Genomic DNA, 24,818 nt, shown 5'->3' on the forward strand with positions numbered 1-24,818 from the left:
ATGGCGCAGGGCCCAAACTAGGAGTATAGAACGGCGGGGGAGGGGATGGAAGGGTGAATGTCGCTTAGGGAGTCCCGGCGCGGAGAGCTGCGCTATAGACTTACCCCAAGAGGCCTGAGGTTCGTTTCTAAGATTCTTATGTGCTGTGATCCATTTTCATTTGATTCCAGGATTGTTTTTTGCAATTCTCCCCTCACTTATCCAGTGTCACACTATCAGAAAGAACACCTAACCATACGGCCCAGGATGGACTTGTTCTAGAAATTCTCTTCCCTTAGCCTCCCAAGTGACTGGGATTCTAGATATGTGACAATTCTAACATTCAACAGCCACCTGATTGCCAAGAAATCAGCACTAGGCTTTGTGTATATCTAGGATTACCCCTCCACAGGCCTGAGAAATAGGAAAGAGTAGTCAGCACATTAGCCGGCTATCACATACATGTGTTTAGAATCATGAAATGACTTGTATGTTGACTCATGAATAACCTTAGGATCTAAACAAGAGCCAAATAAAGAAAATGTATATGCTGATTTGAAAATGATAGTTCACCATGCAATAGCTTATGAATTTCTCCACCCATACTACAGCCTGATAAGTTAGTTTGCTGCCTTACCTGCATGCTACCACAGTGAAACTTCCCACCCCCATTCTAAGGCAGCACATGATTCCATAATCAGCAGTGCACAGCTGACAAGTCTGAACAGCATCCAAACACAATCACCTTTTGACTTTCAAATACAGGACAAACTAGACTAGTATGTACAGGGGGCTTTGAGGGTGTTAGTCATAACCACAGTGGTGTGGCCACAAAGGAGGGGACTTAGCATCCCACCTTGCTCTGGGGCATCTCTGAGGACTGGATCCCAAGCTACAGGGGCCCATGAGCTATTTCTGTTTAGAGTCTGTACAGTAGATGATGAATGTGTGGGTTCTAGGGCAACAGTCTCCCATTATCTCTCCCTGTTTCAGAACAGTTTCATGTTAATGTCTTACTTATGAACTCATCAAATAAATATTCCTCTTGAAAATAGAATAAGGTTGGAAAGTAAGTGGAATCAGAAGGTTGGAGAGTAAAATGAACCTGAGGAAGCTGAAGCACAGTACTTTGTTCTGGCTTTGGTTTAGTGTTTAGCCTGGAACAGTGCTTTATTACTTTTGTTTCTAGTGAGAACACCTCTCTCCCTGCTACACATTATTGATTAATCTTCTTTTAGATCATTCAAAAAGGTTTGGTTTGGCGTTGTATTCTCTGTGCATTCTGTTGGGATTCACATCCCTCCATGGTCATGTTTTGGAAACCAGGAAATCCTTAATATCTTATATCAATCTAATTGCTTCAATCTATATTTCCATTATTTAACATAGAATCAAAATATGGGATATTTGTATGATGAACCACAGCCCTCAATGTAACTGAGGGTCACAGGTGCCCACCAGGGCTTCTCAGGGGGATCTTTCATCCTTAAGAGAACCAGGGATATTTGGGGCTTGATTGCATTTATAGTTATAACCAATGTGTTAATATTAGGGGGTGTGGAAGAGAAAAACATTGTCAAGGCCTGGGGAGATAGATCAGTCAGTAAAGAGCTTGCTGTGCAAGGATGAGGACCTGAGTTTGGATCCTCAACACCCAGTTAAAAAGTCAGGGAGAGTGGCATGTGCTGGGGAGGCAGTGGCAGGAAGCTCCCTAGGTCTCCCTGGCCAGCCAGTCTAGCCAAATCAGTGAGCTCCAGGCTTGGTGAGAGATCCTATCTCAAAAAGATAAAATGGAGAGTGATTAAAAAGACATCTGATTTTAACTGGCATCCACATGTACACACATACAGATGCATACAACATGTTCACACGCAGATACATATATACACCCCCCACCTCCCGATATGTTGGTGACATTACTGTATGTCTCTCCTACAAAATCCTATAGATTAGGATATGTGTCTATATCCTAAAAACAGTTTTAGACTACCGTTTTTAAGCAAGAGAGGAATAAAAGCCATACATTAGAGAATTCCTCTGAGGAAATACTAAAGAAAAACCTACAGGGTGCAAAGTAATTTTAGATGAACTTAAAAAGTGAAAAAATGATATGGCTTAGAAGTTAAATATATTTTTCTGCCCTTTTCCACTATCTTAATTCTTGAAGTATTAAAAAACTAGGTCAGGGTCTGACCTGCCCACTCACGTGTCCCATGTTAGCCAGAGATTGCAGCTTCCACATCCATGTTGAGTCATGTTTCATCCATGCTTAGAATTTTAATTCTCTCACTGAGTATTTGGCTAAATATGAAACCCTTCAGATAAATGGAAATTTTTACTATGTGGTTAGATTTGATCTACATCAAAATTCTCACTTTTTTCTAATGAGACACAATAATACACTCTAACCATTTCCCATTATTGCTTGGTCTATCCTAATAGAATCTTTGTTTTTTAATGTTATTTTATTTTTAATTATGTGTATATGTGTGTCTCTGTGTGTATGTGCAATGTACAGCAGATGGCCACAGAGGCCAGAAAGGGGTGTCAGATGTCCCTGGAGCTGGAGTTATAGGCAGTTGTGAGCTGCCAGATGTGGGTGCTGGGAACTGAACTTGGGTCCTCTGGAAGAGCAGCTGAGCCATCTCTCCCACTACCCCTCCACGGTTATTTTTGCATGCTACACAATGCTGGGTCTGCCTTCATCACTTCTCTTTGCCTTTGCCTCTAACACATTATTTTCTTCTTTATAGCAATACTGATAATAAAGGTTGATTGGAACCCAGCAGCACTGTGGGCAAACCAAACTTTATTGTTTGATTTCATCTATTACAGAACATGAGAAGCAGCGGTTATGCAAGAGCACAGATTATATGAATTTGCATTTCAAAGTAAAATGGTTTTATAATGAATATGTGCGAGAACTTCCTGCCTTCAAGGATGCAGTTCCAGAATATTCCTTGTAAGTAATGATTTTCACTCTCCCTGTATGTCCTGAATTCACAGTTCTGCAAAATCACAGCTAAATGGTATCCCACTAAAATCTCTTCACATAGTCCTCATTTGAATGCAGACATTTATATCACAAAATTAATGTACAAAAGTTTGGATGTCTTTGGAGCCATAAGCAATCAGACTTGTAGCAGTTTTCAAGAATGTCTTACTTTGGTATTCAAAGAGAAAGAAATGCAAAATGGGCTCTGCTTCAAATGAAAAAAAAAAAAAAGATTTCCTGTAAAAATTAGAATCCACGAGGCTAGAGAGATGGCTCAGCATTTAAAGTACTTGTCACGTAAGTATGAGGACCAGAGTTCAGATCCCCTCAAATCCAGATAAAATGCCTCATGGGCATGGTGGCTGCCTGTAGTTCTAGCCTTTGAAGGCAGAGACAGGGATCCCAGAGCAAACTGACCAGCAAGACCAGCCATATTGATGGACTTTGGGTTTGATTGAGAGACCCTACCTCAAAGAATAAGGGGGTAGATCAATGGAGGATGATTCCTGACATCAACCTTGGGTCTTCACATGCATGCTCACACAGGTGCATGCACACCCACATACATACAAAAACGTGCATACACTATAAATACATAAAATAAGAAAAGAAAAAAGTGCTAGACCGGATTTTTTGAGGGTAACTTTTATATTGATTTTTAAATAATCAGATTTTCCTTTTAACACAAGTTATAATTGCTTATAAATTCATATTTCTGAAATAGAAATCATGTAGCAATGACATTATCATGTGAATTCATCTCTGTCTTATTTTTTCTTGGCTGTGATAAAATACACTGATGGGGTTAGAGAGATGGCTCAGTGGTTAAGATCACTGCTCTTGCAGAGGACCAGGGTTCAATTCCCAGCACCTACATGGCAGCTAACAACTGCCTGTAACTCCAGTTCCAGGGGATCTGACACTCTCTTCTGACCTCAGTTGGCACTGCATGACGCAGGTGCACTTACGCACATGCAGGCAGTATACTCATACACATAAAATTTTAAAAATTTTAATAATAAAATAAAAAATATAAAATACACTGAGAGAAGCAATGTAAAGGGATTGAATTTATATGGGCTCACAGTTCCAGTGTACAGTCCATCACTGTGGGGAAGCCACACAGGCAGGAGCTTGGGGCAGCTGGTCCCATGGCACCCAAGGTCAAGAAGCAGAAGTGAGGAAGGCTTGTGTTCAGCTCACTTCCTCCATTTTGTGCAGTTCAGGATCCCAGCCTAGGGGATGGTACCACCCACTGTAGGAGTATCTTCACACCTCAATTAGCCAGATCAAGATGGTCCTCAGGCATGCCCAGAGGTTCATCTCCCAGGTGATTCTCTGGCTTATTAAATTCACAGTTGAGATTAACTAACCATCAAGTCTCTGTCACATACATTTGTTGTTGTGCAGTCACTCAGATGGTATTCTGTACCCACAGTTTACCAGAACTGTTTTATTCTACAGACAGTTGTCTTCCAACCTCTAGTCACTGTGCCAAGTGCTGTAGACATATGCATGAGATAAACACTTCACCCTGAAAGGGGCTGATACTTAGGAGATATTTATAGTCACAAAAGTTATGAAAGGGGCTAGAGAGATGACTCGGCAGTTAAGAGCATTTGCTGTTCTTGCAGAGGACCTGGGTTTGAGTCCCAGCAACCATGTCAGACTGTTCACAACTTCCTGGAGCTCTAGCTCCAGGGAATCTGTCACCCTCTTCTAGCCTCCTTGGATACCTGCAGTCTGCATTCATACCCCCGCTCAGACACACACATAATTTAAAGTAATAACAATAAATATTTTTAAAAAGGTATAGCAAGGCAAATGAACAAGCTCATTTAAGGAATATAAACAAACACAAAAGCAGCTCAGAGAAGAGAGGGTATAATTCCACTTGACACATGACATTACCAGATAGAGTCACATCTGTTGCAGACTTCAAAAATGTGGTCCAAGTTGTGGTAGCGAGAAGGAGGAAAGCATTAAGATAAAAATGAAGATTGAGCATTTGGCACATGTGGGCTATGCTGCATTGGCAATGGTGTTATTCTGTCAGTAGGTAGTATATGGGAAAAGTGGCTTTAAACTAGGCCATTATAAATAGATGCTATGAAGCATGCACAGCAGTCAGTAGGCATTGTGGGAATTGGAGGAAACAGAGACTGGGGGACAGCAAAGATTAGGAGGTAATGAGCAATGTAATGATGAGATGCTAACAGCCTCTAGTGTGCCTCTCCTCATAGACCTGCAATGTGATGGAATAGCACAGCGACACAGTTTAGCGGTCTACACCATGAGGGGTACATGGGAGGATGTGGGCCACAGGATATAGGCTTCAGATAAAAGGAATATGCTCAAGTGTTTGAGCGGCTCCCTTAGTCTAGCAGTGTGATGATTTTATTTGTGAGTTTGTTACAAGAAAGTGATTTTTATAAAATTCAAAAAAGAGGTATATATTCAACAGAGCTATTAGAAAAGGTAATGACCCTAGTTCCTCACAGTGTATTAAAATATTGAAAACCGCTAAGAAATGTGCTGGGGAAGTGGCTCAGCAGTCAAAGTGCTTGCCACACAAATGTGAGGATTGGAGTTCAGATTCTCCAGAGCTCATGAAACTGCCAGGTGGACACAGGGGCCCACTTGTAATTCTAGCCCTTGGAAGCTAAAAACAAGATTCCTGGAGCAAGCTGACTAGCTAGACCAGCCCAATCAGCGAGCTCTGGGTTCAACTGAAGACCTCTTTCTGTGAGTAAGGTAAACAGCAATCATGGAGGGCACCCAAGGTCCACCTCCCCGAGTGTGGGAAAAAATAAAAATGAAAATTTGCAGAAATTTGCTAGGAATTGAATTAATATGCTTTCACACCATAAGAATTGACACCAAAACATTGTAAGTATGTTAGGTAATACATTTTTTTAATGTTTTAAGTTAGCATACAAGTCAAGGGTTTAACTATGACATTTTTATACAGACTTTGATTAATCATGGTATTCACTAATTTACTTGATTTAACTTTTCCATAAAGTATATGTGTGTGTGTTTCAAAATACTATATACAATAAATATGCATACTTCTGTCAATTGAAAATGCTGAAAATTAAGTAAAACCATGCACCTTATTTTAAAAGGATTACTAAGTTAAAAATAAAATTAAAAATTACAAACAAAATACTGGCCAGGCATGGTAGGACATGCCTTTAATCTCAACACTTGAGAAGCAGAAGCAGATCTACACAGCAGGCTCCAGGGTTTCAGGCAAGCTGTGGCTATAGGGAGATTCTGTCTCAAAAACAAAACAAAACAAAACAAAACAAGCAAACAAACAAACAATGATAACAAATATATATATATACATATACTAGGCACTATATTTTAAAGGCTTACTATTACATATAGCACTTGAAATGAAAATACAGATGGTTAGGACATATGGGAAAGAAATTCTAAAGATAGAATTTTAAAACTTTGTCAGCTATATACATATATGAAGAAGAAATGGAAAAATAGTTGGGCATTAAGCACGTGCACAGAAGCAGTTACTGGTACTAGTGATCAAGAAAAGGGAAGGGGAACAGGAGAGCTATTCGCCAGACATCTGCCATGGCTGTCGAGAATTACTACATTAAACTAAATCTCCCTCACTTGCTCACTAAACACCAAATGCAAAAGTGAACAAAATTAAATAGCATCAGAGAACAATCATGGTGGCCAGGAAGGAAGAATCTGCAAGAAAAGAGAAGTGTGCAGAGGAGTGTCTACACACAAGGGTTTTCACATGCTCCATACCCAACATCTGCTGGCCATCTTAGCAGATGGGTACCAGTAGCTCTGAGCTTATAGCAATCTCTCCAGGTGGGCAGGAGAAACAGGTATTGGAATTCAGAGTTATAAAGCCTGCTTAGACTTGTAGGACCAAAATCCCAGAGAAATGGGCAGACAGAAAAGTGAGTGCATCACTCTACCTGCCATTACCCCTGAGGTTGGAAACATGTTTTTCTAGATGGCCCTCCACCATATTCATTGAGGTAGGGTCCCTCAGTTGAATCCAGAGCTCATCGATTGGGCTAGTCTAGTTAGCCCACTTGCTCCAGGGACCCCCTGTTTCCATCTTCCTAGGGCTGGAATTACAGATGTGCTGCCATACCATCCATCCAGCATTTACATGGGCTCTGGAGATACAACCTCCTTCACACACATAATTTGTCCATGTGTAAAGACTGAGGCACAAAAACATCAAGTCAAAAGTGAGCCAGAAATTTAAACCAAGTGAACGCTTCAGCAGCTCCACTGTGTAAACAGGTCAACAGGGGGCGACACTTGTTGAAAAGCAGGAATATTTTAGAAACTCCAGACTCAGTGAGATCCAGAGGGCTTTGTCCTTGAAATAAGAGCAAAATGGAGAAAGAAGAACCAAGAGCCAGCCTTGTCTGCATCAAGGTATTCTTCTTCTCTCCAAAGAGGAATTTAAGTCCTCTCTGAAATAAATGATTAACAAAAGAACAGTGGAATTTTTGGTAAGCAACAATATAACACTGAGCAGGAAAAAAAAAAAATTAAAGGCCACCAGTCCACAGGACCCAAATGTCTATAATACAAGAGAAAACACAAATATTAGTCTTATAAATCATAGACTTTGATATATGATTTAAAATGTTGGAGGATTTCAACAGAAAAACTTGAATCTATAAGAATGAATTGGAACCTAGAGAACTGAGGCAAAATTAAGACCATAACAAATAAGTTGATTGACAAATTACACATAGCACAAGAGGAACAAAAGTAACTGTAAGGTAGATTTAGAGGGACAGCTGTGTAGAAAGAAAGGGTAAAATGCCACCTATAGAAAAAATAACCAAAAGATGCAAAGAACACAGTGTAAACAGTTAAGATACAAAACTGAGTCCTAGAAAATGAAAAGACAGAAAAATTGGTACAATTAGTGATAAAAGTTAATCAATCCATTAAGAATACAAGGAAACTATTTTATAATATCTAATAAAAGATAACCTCAGAATAACAGTAAGAAAACAGCTAAAGGGGTTGGAGAGATGGCTCAGTGGTTAGGCATGCTTGCTGCTCTTGCAGAGGACCAGAGTTCAGCTCCTAGCACACATGTAAAGCAACTCACATCTGCCTGTAACTCTAGCTCCAGCAGGTGCAGCGCATTCTGGTCTATCTGAGTACTGCATGCACACATGCACAAACACATACACATAAGCTAGCTCTTTCCTGGGCATGTATCCAGAGAACTCCCTATTTTACTGTAGGGGTATTTGTACCCCTGTGTTTACTGCTGCTTTATTCATTATAGCAAGGAAATGGAACCAATCTAGTTGTCCATCAACAGATAATGAAAATCGTGTGTGTGTGTGTGTGTGTGTGTGTATGTAATGAAATTATTATTTAGCTTTAAAGCATGATGAAATTTAAAAATGGAAAGTGGATAGACTAGAAATGTATAGTGTTAAGTGGGGTCACGTAATCTCAGAAAATAAAATAAAAACAAATACTTGTTTTCCCTCATATGCAATTCTTAGCTTATAACGTATATGTGTACATATGTAAACAAATGCATGTGTATATATAAAATAATATAATATTTAGAATTGAGAACAAGAAAGGGTAATTTAAAAATAAAAAAGTGTAGTTTTACTTTTTTCCATGGTGAATGTATGTATTCAACTTTCTGAGTATTAAAGTATCAGAAATCTCTTCCGCATTCCATACAGTCCAGTAAGTATTGTTCCTTTTGAGCAGTGATTGTGATAGTTGGGCTTCCTTTTTGATTCCATTGGCCAATAGTGCAATGGGAACACATACACGCACGCATACACACACACACACACACACACACACACACACACGCACACACTGTATACTAATGAAAAATAAAACAAAGCTGGTTCTAGTGGCACATGTTTTTAATCCCAGCATTCAGGAGGTAAAGGCAGACAGATCTCTGTGAGTTCAAGGCCAGCCTGGTCTATGTAGCAAGTTCCAGGGTAGCTGGGGCTACAGGGAGACCCTGTCTGAAAAAGACCATAAAATAAATAAATAAAATAAAATAAAATAAATAAAACAAAATCTTCGAGGAAAAAAGAAGAAAGGGCTTACTTGGGCTCAGGTTTGAGAGTGCATTCCACCATGGTGGGGATGGATTTAACAGCAGGAGCTTGAGGTCACATTGTATCTATAGTCAGGAAGCAGAGAGACAAATTTATGCTGGTACTCAGTTGACTTTTTATCAGTCTAGGGCCCCAGCTCATGGGATGGTGCCACCCACGTTTAAAGTGGGTCCTTCTTAGATTTTTCAGGAAATACCCTCATAGAGATGTCCAGAGATGTTTCCATGGTGATTCCAAATCCAGTCAAGTTGACAAAATTAAGCATCATAATTCCTCAAGAGATCAATTATTATGAAGATGGCAGTTATTCTACAAGGATGGACAGATTCAATAAAATTCTATAAAAATTCTAGAAGTTACTCTTCTGTACATGGACAAGTTCATTCAGGAGTGTTTATAAAGGTCTGGGGAGGTGATTCCATGGATAGAGCTTATTGTGCAAGCACAAGAACCAGAGTTTGGATCCCCAGACCTATATCAACTTCAAGCAGATGTGGTAGCCTGCCTACAATCCCAGCACCTGGGAGGTGGTGACAGGGGACCTCTGGAGTCAGCTGGCTAGGTAGACTAGCCAGAGTTTGTGAGCATTGGGTTCAACCAGAGACCCTGCCTCAAAGAATGAAAAGCATGATCAAGGAAGACATGATACATGCATAGTGACTTGAACACACACATGCACACACACACACACACACACACACACATGCACCAACACACACACACACATCTAGAACATACGAAGAGCTGAAAACTCCCAAGTAATGCTGAAGAGTAACTTTAAAAGCTAGAGAGCTGCACTATGGTTACCAAGACTTATTAAAAAGATACAGTTTTAAAAGAGTTGGGCCTTAGGAAACAACAAATGAACCAATGGAACAAAGTAGTCCAGAGAGTGACTCACACATTAACCATTGCCTGGTAGATAGACCTAAATAAATGGTGCTAGATCAACTGGCCATCCCTTTGGCAAAAGAGCTTGTAAGAGCTTTAAAACTTACCTCAGACCAATCAGAAAACCAAGGCAGGTGGCCTATAGACTATATTTAAGAAGTCAGAGGTAAGCAAGACTGTCTACTGGAGATTGGTGGCTATGTAAGAATGAAAAAGAATTAAGGGATGGTGGACTCACAAGTTCAGAGGCTTTGAATTGCAGAAGGAATTGCTAAGTGGGTTTCCAGAGCCAGGCACTTTTGAGGCAACAAAGGAAGTACAAAGGAAGAGACTGAAAGTATGGGGCTGTATTTGAGGAGGTATAAAGATCTCAGAGGAAGCAAACTGAAAGATTCTGAATCTGAGTTGCACTCACACAAGGAGGAGCAGCATACCCTGTTAATCATATACAAATGATGCTCTGGGCAGTAACACACTTATTTTTTTAGGTGGTTTGAGCCTTTTGTCATGCAGTGGCTGGATGAAAATGAAGACGTGTCCATGGAGTTTCTTCACGGAGCACTGGGAAGAGATAAAAAAGATGGAGTGAGTCCAGATTGCTTTACACCTGCTTATTGCCACAGCTCAGCTGCCTCGCTCACCTTTAAGCCAATGGGAGATGTGGGCTCAGTGTTTTTAGTTCAGCTGTATTTTAATTCCCCAATGATTAAAACAGATTTTAACACAGTTTCAAAGAGCTGAAGGAATTAATTAAATTAAAAGGAAACAAGGAAAATCAATCACCCCTTTGCCCCAAGATTCTTCGTTACTTGTCTTAGTCTGACTCTACAAGTTCCCCAGGCTCCTACAAAGCATGCATGTTTTCCTGGAACTCTTCCAGAATCTCTACAGGAGGAACTTCGCAGCAATGATAAAAAATCTTCAGCCCAAACCCAGCTCACTGAACTATCCTAATGCTCCTGCGATGAACAGGAAATATGAAAGAGCCCATCCCCCAAGTCAGCTTTGAAGAGATCCATCAGCAGCTGCCTGCCCTGTGATATTATTTCCCCAACCATTTCCAGAAAGGGAGTTAACTGTTTGAAAGTGATGTAGTATTTCATTGCTGGGAAATGTAGGTGTTACTGGGATTTCTCCCTGACCCCCACCTCCTGTCCCTAGTTACTGGTCCTTGTGATCTTTGTGGAATGAATTCAGTGAAGTCAGGAAGAGTTCATTATAGAATAACATGAGGTAGTCTTATGGGTAAGAAGAGCAGTGGCCACAGAGACCATTGTATAGGGCACAGTCTGGAGGGGTGAGGTGGACAGTGGCCAATGACATCATTTAGGAGGGCAACACACTTTTAGAGTGGGGAGTAGACAGTGGCCAAAGGGACTGTTGTGCCAACCTACACCATTAGGTAGGTTTTATATTGGTATCTAAAGTTCCTCAACCAGAAGCTTCTCTCCACAGGCATTTTCCTGTCCAGGGTCCTGAGGGGCCCATTTGGATTAACTCTCAAGGGACAGGAAATAATAAATGTGATATGTTTTTGTTCTTTATCAGAAAGCTCCTTGCTAGGTGGTAATCTTATGATTTTTTAGCAGTCATGTCTTCTCCTAGGGCCAGAGATACAACTAAGATCCCATTCTGTTGACCAAAAATCATGTAACATAGAAGAATAAATAAATAAATTAAAAAGGGACTGGAGGGATGACATGGAATTTATGAGTATTTGCTGCTCAATTGTGAGCAGAGAAGTTTGGTTCCCAATACTCATGTTGGACAGCCCAGAAAGACCTGTAACTCCAGGGTATCCAATGCCTTCTTCTCACTTCCTTGGGCACCTGCACAAATATATAAACAGACACACAGAGATGTAAAATAAATAAATCTTTGGGAAAAAAAGAATTAAGGAAAGAAAACAATAAAAAAGTAAATCTATAGGGGCTAGAGAGATGGCTCTGAGGTTAAGAGCACTGGCTGTGGGGGAGGCTGGAGAGATGGCTCAGTGGTTAAGAACACTGACTGTTCTTGCAGAAGACCTAGGTTCGAATCCCAGCACCCACATGACAGCTAACTGTCCATAACTCCAGTTCCAAGGGATCTGACAGCCTCTTCTGTCTTCAGTGGGTATTGCACAACATGGGGGAGCTTACCTGGGTGGGCTTATTGACATGCAGGCAATACATACATACACATAAAATAAAAATACTAAATAAAATATATTTTTTTAAAAAAAGCACTGGCTGCTCTTGCAGAGGACCCAGGTTCAATTCCAAATACCCACATGGTAGCTAACAACCATCCTAACTCTAGTTCCATAGGATCTGAAGCCTTCTTCTGACTTCCACGGACATTGCACAGCATGGGTGCACTTATATACTTGCAAACAATATACTCATACATATAAAAGAAAAAGAAAAATAAAAAAATAAATCTATAATGTGTCCATGTTTGAATTAGGGAGATGACTCAGTGGATAAAGTGCTTGTCATGTGAACATGGGGACTTGAGTTGGAATCCCCAGCACCCAGGTAAAAAAGTTGAGTGTGGCAGCACAAAATAAACAGCTTCATATTAATGGTCCTCAACAAAGCCCTGCTAATACCACCTTCCTCTTATGTCTCATCTATAACTGTCTTTTCAAATGGTATTTTAAATTATGGAGAGGGGCAGCTATGGTATTTCTATTTTCCTTAAAATTAGTGTGTTAATAGAGACACAACAGGTGGGCCCAAAGGTGATTGTCTTGTTTTGCTTTTTGAGACAGGGACTCATATAACCCAGGCTGTGTTAGCCAAGGCTGGTTTTAAACTCAGGATCTTTCTGCCATAGCCTCCCAACTGCTTGAATTACAGGTGTGCATCACCACATCCCCCAAAGCTGATTTTCTAAGAGAATCTAAAGCAAGCCTCTCCCCTACAGATTGCTACATCAAAAAGGTCAAATAATATGTCTGAATTCAAAACACGCTGCCAAGTGTAGGGATCTTCTACCCATTACCCCATAAGTCCCCTGAGAACTTTCCTTTATAGAAATTAGGAATGATTTTCTTTGAGATTTTACCACATTTTCCTGAAAAATAAAAATAATAAATCTATAATGTTTCCATGTTTGAATTAGGGAGATGACTCAGTGGATAAAGTCCTTGTCATGTGAACATAGGGACTTGAGTTGGAATCCCCAGCACCCAGGTAAAAAAGTTGAACATAAACTATCTCTACCTGCAATCTCTGTCTCCTGGCTTGAGTCCATAGACGTTGTAAGACCTCCAGGGTCAGAAACAATTACACTCCTGCATTTCTTGGGTTCACAGGCTGTTGATTATAGAGGAGGGGGTCTATCCTTGGTGACCTTCAAACCCAATACAGGTACAAGGTGGGAAAATCTGTTGTTTAGAAACACAATGTAGATCCATCCCTTCACCTCCCTAACATGCGCAGTAAGACAGTCTTTCTCCTCTCCCTCAGTTCCAGCAGACGTCGGATCATGCCCTCTTCTCATGCTCTGTGGTCGATGTCTTTGCTCAGCTTAACCAGAGCTTTGAGATTGTTAAGAAACTGGAATGTCCCAACCCTGAAGCCTTATCTCACTTAATGAGAAGATTTGCAAAGGTAGGTTACCTGAGACGAGTCTTCTCTGGAACTGTCCATCCTAAATGTCTCAGCTGTGTCATAGGATTACTCTTCTCCGATGTCACTGCTCTCGTCCAGTTTGTAATTCTATACTCACAGGTTTGGTTGCTTCCAAGACTGCTATGTGATTTCCCACACCAACTGTTCCTAGAGATTGTTCCCCACATCTACTGTTTCTCTAGATTGTTATGTGCTTTCCCACACCTACTGTTTCTCTATTATTGATTTATTGTTCCCACCAATGACTTTGTCATTTATAAATGAGGATTTTTCCATGGATGACCAAATTATTTCAATGTCAAATGTAGCTTTTTTCTAGCTAAAAGTGAGCCTTGGTGATTCATACTCAAATTGGCAAGTAGTTTTTAGCAGACACTTGAATGTACTAGAGTATGTATTGGACTTGTAGTCGGAAAGCTGAGCTCTGATTACACATCAGACAATACCATGTCATTCAAATATGAGCAGTGAAATTGATTTTTATGTGTTTGGCATTGTTATTTGATAGGTTGATTTTCATCAACCAAATTTCTCTTAGGGCCATTTTTACCTCTTAACATGCTGTGTGAAACAACTTTAGTGTGTGAAGGGAAATAACAAACAGAAGAAGCACAGCTGAGGGTGTGGCTCAGGGTTGAACTCTTACCTAGTATGCATGAGGCCCTAAACTCCCTACTGTCCTGTTAGCTCTAACTGTCAACTCGACACAGCCAAGAGAAATCTGAGAAGGCCTAGATCAGATTGGCCTATGAATACATTGGGAGGGGAGGGTGGGCAGAGTTGTCTGGACTGTGTTAGTTGATGTAGGAGGGCCCAGCCCACCATGGGCAGCACCATTCCTAGGTGGATGGTCCTAGGCTGCATAAGAAGACAAGACAGTGATTGGAGAGATGGCTTAGCAGTTAAGAGCACTTGCTGTTCTTGCAGAGGACCCAGGTTAGGTTCTCAGCACCCATGTAGCAGATAACAGCTGTCTGTAACTCCAGTTCCTGGGGATCCAGTGTCCCCTTCTGTCCTCTGTGAGTATTGCACACATATGGTGCACATATATTCAGGCAAAACGCTCATATACATAAAATAAAAATAAGTAAATCTTGAAGAAGGAGGAGGAGGAGGAGAAGGAGGAGGGGAAGGAAGGGGTGTGGAGAGGAAGTAGTCCTTTGCAGGAAAAGCACAAGACAGGTTGGGAGAATGTAGAAGGGCTCAAGTCTTGAAGAGCTCTGTTTTACACGCTGAAAAGATTAGATCTCATCTCTTGATCAGTTTAGGAAACACTGAATATTTTAGAATTTTTTAAAAGGTTAGTTTCTATGTGTGTGTGTGTGTGTGTGTGTGTGTGTGTGTGTGTGTGTGTATCTCTGTGTGCATGACCTGTGAGTGCAGTACCTTTGGAGGCCAGAAGAGGGTATTGGATCCCTTGGTACTAGAGTTACACAAGGTTGCAAGCCACCTGGCATGGATGCTAGGAACCAAACATGGGTCTTCTGCAGGAAGAAGAGCTCTTAACCACTGAGCCATCCCTCTAGCCCCCAGTTTAAAATTTTGACACAGGGTAATTACATTGCACATAATAATTTAGGGGAGCTGTTGCACACTTCTGTGTCTGACCAGTAGAAACATGGGTATGATTCTGGGCTAAATGATGATGAGGTACTCAATGTTCATTCAAGAAGAACCCCCCAAATAGCCTCAGTCATTCACTGCCTGCTGCTTTGAGAATGTTAACATGAATAATTATAATCTATGACCTCAAAAAAGCTTGTTGTGAGTGCATTAAAAATCTTGCACTGTGACATACACAGTCAAATAGATACCAGGCTATCAGAGAAGTTGAACATATACTTACTTTCTGGGTCTCATAAATAAAGAAATAAATTCAAATTTTCTTAATAAATATTTTATATTTATCATATTAGAAAAATTAAGAAATGCCAAAATCCAGTTTAAAGTGTGATATATTTAAGATTTTATATTCGTTTGTTAGGACTGCCATAACAAAATACTTGCGTGAGAACGTTAAACAGCAGATGTGCCTTTTCTCACGGTTTGGAAGATTGATACACAGGATCATTGTGTCCATACATTTGGTTTCTCCTTGGCTTGCATAAGGCCACTTTTCTCCCATACCTCACCAGAACTGACCTCAGAGTACCCTGGTGGCTCTATGTGTCCGGGTTTTTTTCTTACAAGGACACCTGCAGATTAGATTGTAGTGTCTATCCTAGAAATCCCAGTTCTACTTAATTGCCTCTTTGAGGCCTTATCTCTAAGCATATTGGTGACATCCTGTCTCCAAAAATGACACATTTTGAACTCCTGATGAGAGGTTTGACTGACAAGCTTTGAGAAAACTGGCTAGCTCATAATAGATGGGGATACTGAACAAGTTAATGCTTTTAATCACAGCCATAATGAGTCCATAACCTTCATCATCATTATCCCAGAATATTAAAGTTAAGGACCTCTGTGAATGGGAGACTTAGCTCTGACCTTGTCACTAGCCCTGCCTCTCAGAAGATAGTTTTTTTTCTTCTAATTAGTAATGATATCTTGTAGCACAGAGCTTCTTTGTTAATCATGGTAGAATAGATCATACTGTGCTAACAATTAAATTCAGAAACGCCACAGTTCATGAATATTTACTTCTGGGTCATAGAACACCAGACAGTTTAGGTGACCCTGTAGGGGGACTCTCCACTATTCTGTGACTCAAAAGCTTCTGCCTGAGAGACACTGACAAGGGGTGAGATTGAGAAGGCTCACAGAGCTAAGTGGGAAAAGTTAGTCTACTTTGTCAAAACCTTGAGAAACAGACACGGTGGCTGGACTGACTTTGCTGACAGTCAGGACCCTGTAAAGGATTTCAAGCAAACTGTCATGTTTTTTTTACAAAATTTATCTGCTATGACTTGTGTTGAGCTCAAGTCTTTATTGACTTGAATGACTAAAATGACTGCCCAGTTGTTAAGATAATGCCCCAAAATAATTTAGTTATGTCATTCGTATGGAAGATTTTCTGGGTAATAGGTGATTATACTTTCCCAATATGGAAAATATACAGAATTATTCTAAGAAGTCTCTAAATCTTTTCTTTTTTTAATGTTTTATTTACTTTAATGTGCATGAATGTTTTGCCTGCATGTATGTAAGTGCACCCATGTCATGCAATGCCCACAGAGGCCAGAAGAGGGCATCAGATCCCCTGGAATTGGAGTTACAGATGGTTATTAGCACCATGTGGGTGCTGCGAACCCAACCTGGGTCCTCTGCAAGAGCAGCCAATGGTCTTAACCACTAAGCTCTCTCTCTAGTCCTAAGTCTTTCTTGACTAATAGTTAAATATTGACTAAGTGCCTCCCCAAAATGAATAAAATGAGATCATTTGGAATAAATTGCTTGAAAGAATATGTCACATGCTATTTTTGAAATTTTGAGAGACTTTTAGTGTAGGAAAGATCAGAGAGACTTGAAATGTCTGAGTTAGTATATTTAGTAACACATTGTTACAATTGTGTTCACTATTGGAAAGGGGAGTGGAATTTGCCTTCAGGAGTCACAGCAGGCACCATGTCCCAGCTCCAGCTCTGCCTTGAGCAGTTCTGATCTTTCTGTCCTCGCAAGGTGACCCAGCCTGAGACTCAAGTTGAAAATCACAAAAGAGATCTTAATAGAACACAACTAGGAAAACACATTATCTAAGATAGATGGAAAGAAATAGTATCCCATACATGGCGTGGAAGAAATTCATGATTTTTTTTTTGGCACAATAAAAAATCCAATTAGATAAAACATATTTTCCTTGAAAAATCAGTAATATCCTGTTCTTATCATAAGGAAATAAAGTAACAACAACATTTCCTGGAAAAATATAAATTAGAAATAAAGAATAAATAAATAGAAATAAAGTAACAATATTTCCTAGAAAAACAGAAATTAGTAATTGACAATGAAAAGAAATTCTGTGGTGAGAAAATTTTGAAAAAAAAATCATGTCTGATTCTTCTTAAGTCTCATAGGGTCTTACAAGAAAATAAAAAATGAAAATCCAAAAAATTAATTATGTGAATATAAAAATAAGTGAACCTCATTCAAATTCACTTTACCAATACCAGTCTTTAATCTATAATTTGCATTTTATGTAAAAGAGTAGATAAAATGAGAGTCGATGACTAATATAATTTATATTTTGCAGTAACAGCTGACTGTTGGAATTTTTTTCATGTTCCGCTTCATTTTCCACCACGTGTGACCCTTGGTCTTGAAAACCCTACCTTCTTAGACCTTGGATCCTTGTATCAAAATAAACCACAATCACATTGGGACGATGATTTAAAATATGTATTTGGTGTAAGATGTTGTAATGATGTCTACAGGCATTTCAAAAGATTAAACAGTCTAAAATGGGATTTACAGGGTGATTCCCTCTTTAAATGTACATGAGGCCGAACGAGATACCAAAGAAAATCCTGCACATTTTTGAATGGTGACCTGCAGAAGCCATTATAAGTCAGACTTTGTGCTTCAGTGCTTGGATATTGCTCTAAATATCCTGCTGTTCTGGAAAGTATAGGTGGCTGAATTATAAAACAGAGGTACAAAGGAACAATTTCTGTCTATATTCCTTAAAAACGGCACATCCCCTTTGAGTTCAAGGTATATCTAGCTGTCTGCCACATGATGAAGCTGTGTAACAAAGACACACACATTTTCTGAAACATGGTCCCAAGTTTAAAATATGATGATAATTCATCAAGCACAATAATATGCTAATCATTTTATTCCCAATGAAGTCGGCACTACTATATCCTCTAACTTTTCAAATGATGATGCAGCATGAAAAGATCTGATAACTGTGACAAAGTACCCAAGTAGAAATGGAAGGGAGCAGTGCTTCTAGCCAGTCGGCCACACTTCCCTTTCACCCTGATGTGATCAGAAATCCACAGTGGTGTATTTTTGCCCTTAAGGCCAAGCCCAGGCAGCTGTGGCAGAATAAGAGGGGGATTTGCCATATGTAAGATGTGTTCAAATACAAGACACAATGCGATGAGTTCCACTTCCACTGACTAAACCGGTGCGGTAGTTTCCTTTCTTTCTGTGCATTCTATTATTCAGCACTTCAAATATGGACAAACGGGCTGGGGAAGTGACTGAGCTGCTACCTGCTTGCTGTGCAAGCATGAAGCCCCAGTACACTTGTTAAAAGCTGCACATGGTGGCGTATGTCTGTAATCCCAGTGCTGGGGAGGCAGAGACAGGAGGATCCCTGGGGCTTGTTAGCTAAGCAGCCTGGCTGAACCTATGAACTCCACATTCAGTGAGACATCCTGCCTCCAACAATAAAGAGGAGAGCAACTGAGGAAAATTCCCAATGTCAGCCTCTGGTCTGAACACACACACATGCACACACACTCACAAACACACACACACACACACGTACACACACTCACTCTCTTTCTCACATACACGATGTGAATGAAGATGGAGTCTGAGCCAGAGTTCCTAACTTACTTCAGAGCAATGCAATAGATAGACTGGGTGTGTTAGCTAAACACTAGCTTGGGAAATCACAGCCTTTGTCTCAGCTCACTTGAGACACCAGCATCTGCTGCATGTTCCATCAGCACTTCCTGAGGTTGAGGGACATTCTAGTCATACCAATTGATCCTTTACATTCACCAGAATCCCCTTCTACTGCCACAATGCCATTAGGGTTTCGTGGTTTTTAATACAGAGCTCTTTGAATAGCAATTCTTTTGTTACATTAAAGAACCCTCACTAGTTATGACTATTTCTTTGTATAAACTGGATTTTATTATGATATGATGGAAACATTCCCAAGAATCTGTCTGTTTCCCCTCTATGCACTGTTCTCAGCTCTGTCACCCACAATTCTCTGCAGGTGAAGCCATAAGCTAAGCTCACACCCTGAACCCCTCCTCCTTTCAGTGCCTTGCTAAGATCCCCTTCCTAAGTAGCTCTCTCTGAATAGTGAGCTCCAGTCTGCAATGCATCATTCCTTCATATCCTAGTTCTGAAACTGCAGCATGCATAAGAATCACCTGAAGGCTGTTTTTTTTTTTTTTTTTTTTTTTTTTTAAAAAAAAGGGCCTGGGGGATCCAGAGTTGCTGACTCCATTGATGTGAGGGAGGTACTGAGAACTTGTATTTCTAAGTTTCCAGGTGATATGCTCTGAGAACCAGTGACTTAGGATACATGCCAGAAGCAACTCCTTATTTATTTATATTAAGAAGTAATGACTGGTCAGATTTACTTTGTTGAATACATTAGAATAAAATTGAGGGTATCTGCAATACCCTCAAGTGGTTATTGCAGATTTTCATCCAGGTTTTTTGTGTATTAATACACAACCCCAGGGCCATGACAGCAGCATTCTACAATTTTGATAGGTAAATGGTCTTTAGCCTCTATGACCACATGTTTCTCCTCACCCATGGCACATCCTGCAGTTGGGACTTAGTTTAGCATTTGTAGTGAATGTGAGATCCCAGGACCAGTTTTCTCCATGCAGGAAATCAAGGGTAGTGTTTTCTTCTGACTCAGATCCAAGTGGCAGAAGGGGGATTCACTGAGAGTGATTATAGACAGCTGGCTGCTTGGATTCTCCTTTCTTCTCCAGGAAAAAAAAATTAAAAGAAAAACAACTGATTCACCAAGTCACCTAGTAGATATCTAAACATCTAAGTGACACTGAACTGTGATAGGTGTCTTTCCATCCACATCTTACCCTCAGCAAGTTATGTGTGAGATGCAGCCAGCTGGAACATGAGGATTGTGGCGTGTGTGTGAGTTTTCCAAACATGGTGAATTTGTACCCACAGTTTGTGCTATCATTGAGAAACTATAAACTGAGAGTTGGGCTCACATGTATAAATGAGTGAAAACTCCCTAGGAAACCCCAAATCACTCAGCATGATGGCCAGGGGGAAACAGGAAGAGCTATGCTAGAGGGTCCTTCAGACTAATCAGCCATCTCTCTCTCTGGATTTATTGATCCGCTGCTTGATGAGATCTTCTGCTTTTCCAAATTTCTATTTGGATCGACTCTATTCTCATAGTGTTGTATGTTCCTGTAAAGCATCAATCTTCAGTCAACATATTATCCCTAATTCTAGGTTTTTATTGTGAATTTAAAAGTCTACAAAACAAGTTAATAGCAAAGTTTGGATTCAGTTTACAGACTAATTATTTCTCCCTTAAATTAATACTTGGAAATATCTCTCCCAGGTAATTTTGAACCACTAAAAAATTTATAGAAATGTTTTTATTTAGTGCATGTGTGTGGGGTGGGGTGGGTGTGTACTTGAGTGAAGGTTCCCATGGAGTACAGAAGAGGGTGTCAGATACCCAGGAGCTGGAGTGACAGGTGGTTTTGAGTCACTTGGCATAGGTGATGGGAACTAAACTTAGATCTGCTGGAAGAGCAATATGAGCTTGCAACTGCTGAGCCATCTCTCCAGCCCAGAAATACATATTAAGGAGTAGATAAATGTTTTTTGTCTCTGATTTTCTAAGAAGAGATGACATTTGAATTGTTGCTGTTGCTTCATCTTTTCTAAGTAAATGCCATCCACATTTTAGGTGGATACTTCCACCTGAGCATAAAAGCAGAGGACTGCAGACTCATTGTTGTGCCTTCACACAATTATAAAATTAATTCAATTAATTGTTGGTTCATTTTCTCTTTGCATAATAATAGAAGCAGAAGTCATGCAGAGGCTCACAAGCAGTTATTAGAGAAAATAGGAAAATATCAAATTTGGGTACAAAAGAGAATAGAAGTAAGTAGGTAACATTTTTACCAAATGTCACATTATTGAATAACAGAATAAATAACAGTAAGAAAAGGAAAATGTACAAAGGTTTCATTGCAAGTCTTTTTTGGCAGGACTGTGTATTGAGCCACTTTATGTTTCCCTTTAACTAAAAAAGATGTTAGTTTGCCTGACAGCCTTAGCCTGGACAGTGTCTACAAAAGACTGTACACTTACCTAGATGCATCTCACAATGTTTTCTTTCTCAGACTATCAATAAAGTGCTGGTCCAGTATGCTGCAATTGTATCGAGTGACTTCAGTTCATACTGTGAGAAGGAGAATGTGGTAAGCAAAACTGCCCTGTTCCCAAGTGTCCCGAAGTGAGATTCATGAATTCTAACACTGAGAAATCATTAATTTCTGTTTCATAGGGGTGGTAAGAGATAGGGATCTCAGCTTAAGACATTGCTTGAAAACCTCTCCAGGCATCTTGAGTGGATTTTGATACCAGATTCACTGGAAGGGAGAAAGTATCTCAATGCTTGACAATGAGTGGGTTTTGTGTTTTATAAGAAACAAGATGATACATAATCAAAACCCCACATACTCATAAAGCACTAAGCTAAGAACTAGGGAGTTAAGAGATAGGTGAGTGCTGACACCAACTACTGTTGCTTTTGTACCAACACTAAAATAAGTAGAATTAAGTCTTCTGGTTTTCAAATGAACTGAGAAGGGTAGTACTGCTTCCTAGTGTGAATTGTAAATATCTCCTGATTTTTAAAATGATTCAGGAAGCTTTTACAAAATCCAAAGCAGTACTGCAACTTACTCAACAAAAGGCATAAATAAAACCAAGGTGGAGTTGGAGAGATGGCTCTTGCGGAAGACCTGGGTTCAGTTCCTAACACCCACATGGTAGCTCACAACCATCCATAACTCCCAATGCCCTCTTCTGGCCTCTGTGGGCATTGCATACACATGATGCACTTACATGCAGACAAAACACTCATACACATAAATACAAATAAATAAGAAAATAAATAAATTTTAAAAGAAAATGAAGATGAAGTTATTTGTGATATAATCAACACTTTATGGTGGAAAGCAAAAGCTTATCCTTATGTATTATTCGTAATGTTTGGAGAAATATGTGGGCAATGTTGTAGGAACTTTTTTAAAGAGCAGTACTGAAAAACAAGCACAGAATGTTTAAAGAGGTGACCAAGGTTTCCTACATCACAAAAAATAAAAGTCAGCCTACAGCAGCCTGAAAGGCTGAGGAAGAAGCGTGAGCTTTACAACTTCTCTTCCACAGAAACCCAGGTGACCTCAGGTTGACAGCTCATTAAGACAAGTCAGTCCTGATGGTTCTTGAAGATTCCAGCAGACGCCTTTTCCCCTAAATTAATATGCTACCCAGAAATTTTATGACAACTTTCAGACAACCTCAGCACTGATTTCCAATTGCCTTTGACTCCAATTCTCTAAAAGCAAGAAAATTTACTTGCTGGAAGCACATATTTCCAATGAAAAGATAAAAGGTGGTGCGTGTCTAAGTGTTAGACTGAAAATCAGAACACTGCTTTACAATTTCAGAAAAGAATCTGTTTCTATTCGGCCAACACAATGGATGTTTGGAAAGTTGTCTGTGAAGAACAGATTCCTGTCATTCAGAAAGGAAAAACAGCTTTTAAAAGGCCCTACAGATGACCACTTTTTTTTGACTTAAAAATTTTTTTTTCATTACAGCTTTAACATATCATTCTAGAGCAAGGATACATCTCTTTCAAAGGTGACTGTAAATTTTTAGGTTCAGAGTTGAATTAAAACAGTCATACAATATTGAACTCAGTATAAACCCTGTAAGACATAAAATTGAATGAGTTTTACCCTTTAAAGAAGATCTCCATTTCATTTTAAGATACGCTGTTCCCTACATTTTTAATGCTACTAACATTTGCATGTTTGCACATGTGTCTTTAATCTCTATGTATCTGATTATTACTAGTCATGGTCGATTACACTTGGCTCCTTAGTACCTGAGTATGGATATAAAGTCATCAGGTAGATTTCACTGTTAATGTTTATCACCTCTACTATTTGACATGAACTATTTTTTTTAATTTTTAATAACTACATGACTAGAAGAAGCATTTCATTACAGCTTTAACATATTCAGTAACACACTCCAGAGCAAGAGTATATCTCTTTCACAAGTGCCTGTAAATTTCCAGGTTCATAGTTTATTGATTTACATATATTGAACCATCCCTGAATCTCTGGGATAAACCTGACTTGATCAGGGTGGATGATCTTTTTCATGTGTGTCTGTATGTGGTTTGCAAGTATCTGGTTGAGAATTTTTGCATCTGTGCTCATTAAGGATATGGGTCTATAGTTTTCTTTTTTGGTTGTATCTTTACCTGGCTTTGGTATTAGAGTGATGCTGGCTTCATAGAAGGAATTTGTAAGTTCTTCCTTCATTTCTATCTTTTTTGAATAAATTAAGTAGTATTGGATGTAGATCATCTTTAAATGTCTGATAGAATTCTGCTGTAAATCCATGTGGTCCTGGGCTTTTTTCAGTTGGGAGGTTTTGTATTACTGTTTCAATTTCTTTTTGTGTTATGGGTCTGTTTAAGCTGTTAATCTCTCTTGGTTTAGTTTTGGTAGGTCCCATGCCTTTTGATATCCTTCCATTTCTTTTAGGTTTTCAAATTTAGGAGCATATAATTTTTTAAAGTATTCTCTTATAATGTTCTGTATCTTTCTGATGTCTGTTGTGATGCTTCCCCTTTCATCTCTGATTTTGTTGATTTGGAGGTGCTCTTTCTTTTGGTTAACTGGGCTAGTGTGGTATGTCAATCTTTTATCTTTTCAAAGAATCAGCTCTGGATTCATTGATTCTTTGTATTGTTTTCTTTATTTCAATTTCATTAATTTTTGCTCTGATTTTTGTTATTTCTTCTCTTCTGCTGGGTTTGGGTTTCATTTGTTCTTGCCTTTCCAGTGCCTTGGGTTGCAGTGTTAGGTCATTAATTTGGGCCCTTTCCAATTTTTTAATGTAGGCACTTAGAGCTATAAACTTCCCTCTTGCTTTCAATGTGCCCCAGAGGCTTTGTTGCATTGTATTGTCCTTTTCGTTTAGTTCCAGGAATACTTTTATTTCTTTCTTAATTTCTCCTTTGACACCTTCATCATTCAGGAGTGTATTGTTTAATCTTGATGTGTTCATGTGGATAATGGGGTGTCTTTCGGTGTTGATTTTAACCTTTATTGAATTTTGGTCTGATAAAATGCATGGAATTCTGTCAATCATTTTGTATTTGTTGAGGTTTGTTTTGTGCCCCAGTACACGGTCGATTTTGGAGACGGTTTCATGGGGCTCTGAATAGAAAGTATATTCTTTGGTGCTTGGGTTGAATAT

At 39.5% G+C, this 24,818-nt stretch overlaps 1 protein-coding gene across 1 annotated transcript in view; it reads left to right on the forward strand.

Annotated features, from left to right (window-relative positions):
* Unc13c (unc-13 homolog C) overlaps nt 1–24,818 on the forward strand; it is a 573,981-nt gene that overhangs the window by 437,361 nt on the left and 111,802 nt on the right. Inside the window, exons 20-23 of the mRNA XM_008829781.3 lie at nt 2,815–2,941; nt 10,479–10,575; nt 13,446–13,589; nt 21,656–21,733. Of these exons, the coding sequence (XP_008828003.1) occupies nt 2,815–2,941; nt 10,479–10,575; nt 13,446–13,589; nt 21,656–21,733 (446 nt within the window). The remainder of the gene's footprint in view (nt 1–2,814; nt 2,942–10,478; nt 10,576–13,445; nt 13,590–21,655; nt 21,734–24,818) is intronic.

Source organism: Nannospalax galili, unplaced genomic scaffold (genome assembly GCF_000622305.1).
Source record: "Nannospalax galili isolate Female #2095 unplaced genomic scaffold, S.galili_v1.0 scaffold213, whole genome shotgun sequence".
Lineage (NCBI taxonomy): Eukaryota > Metazoa > Chordata > Mammalia > Rodentia > Spalacidae > Nannospalax > Nannospalax galili.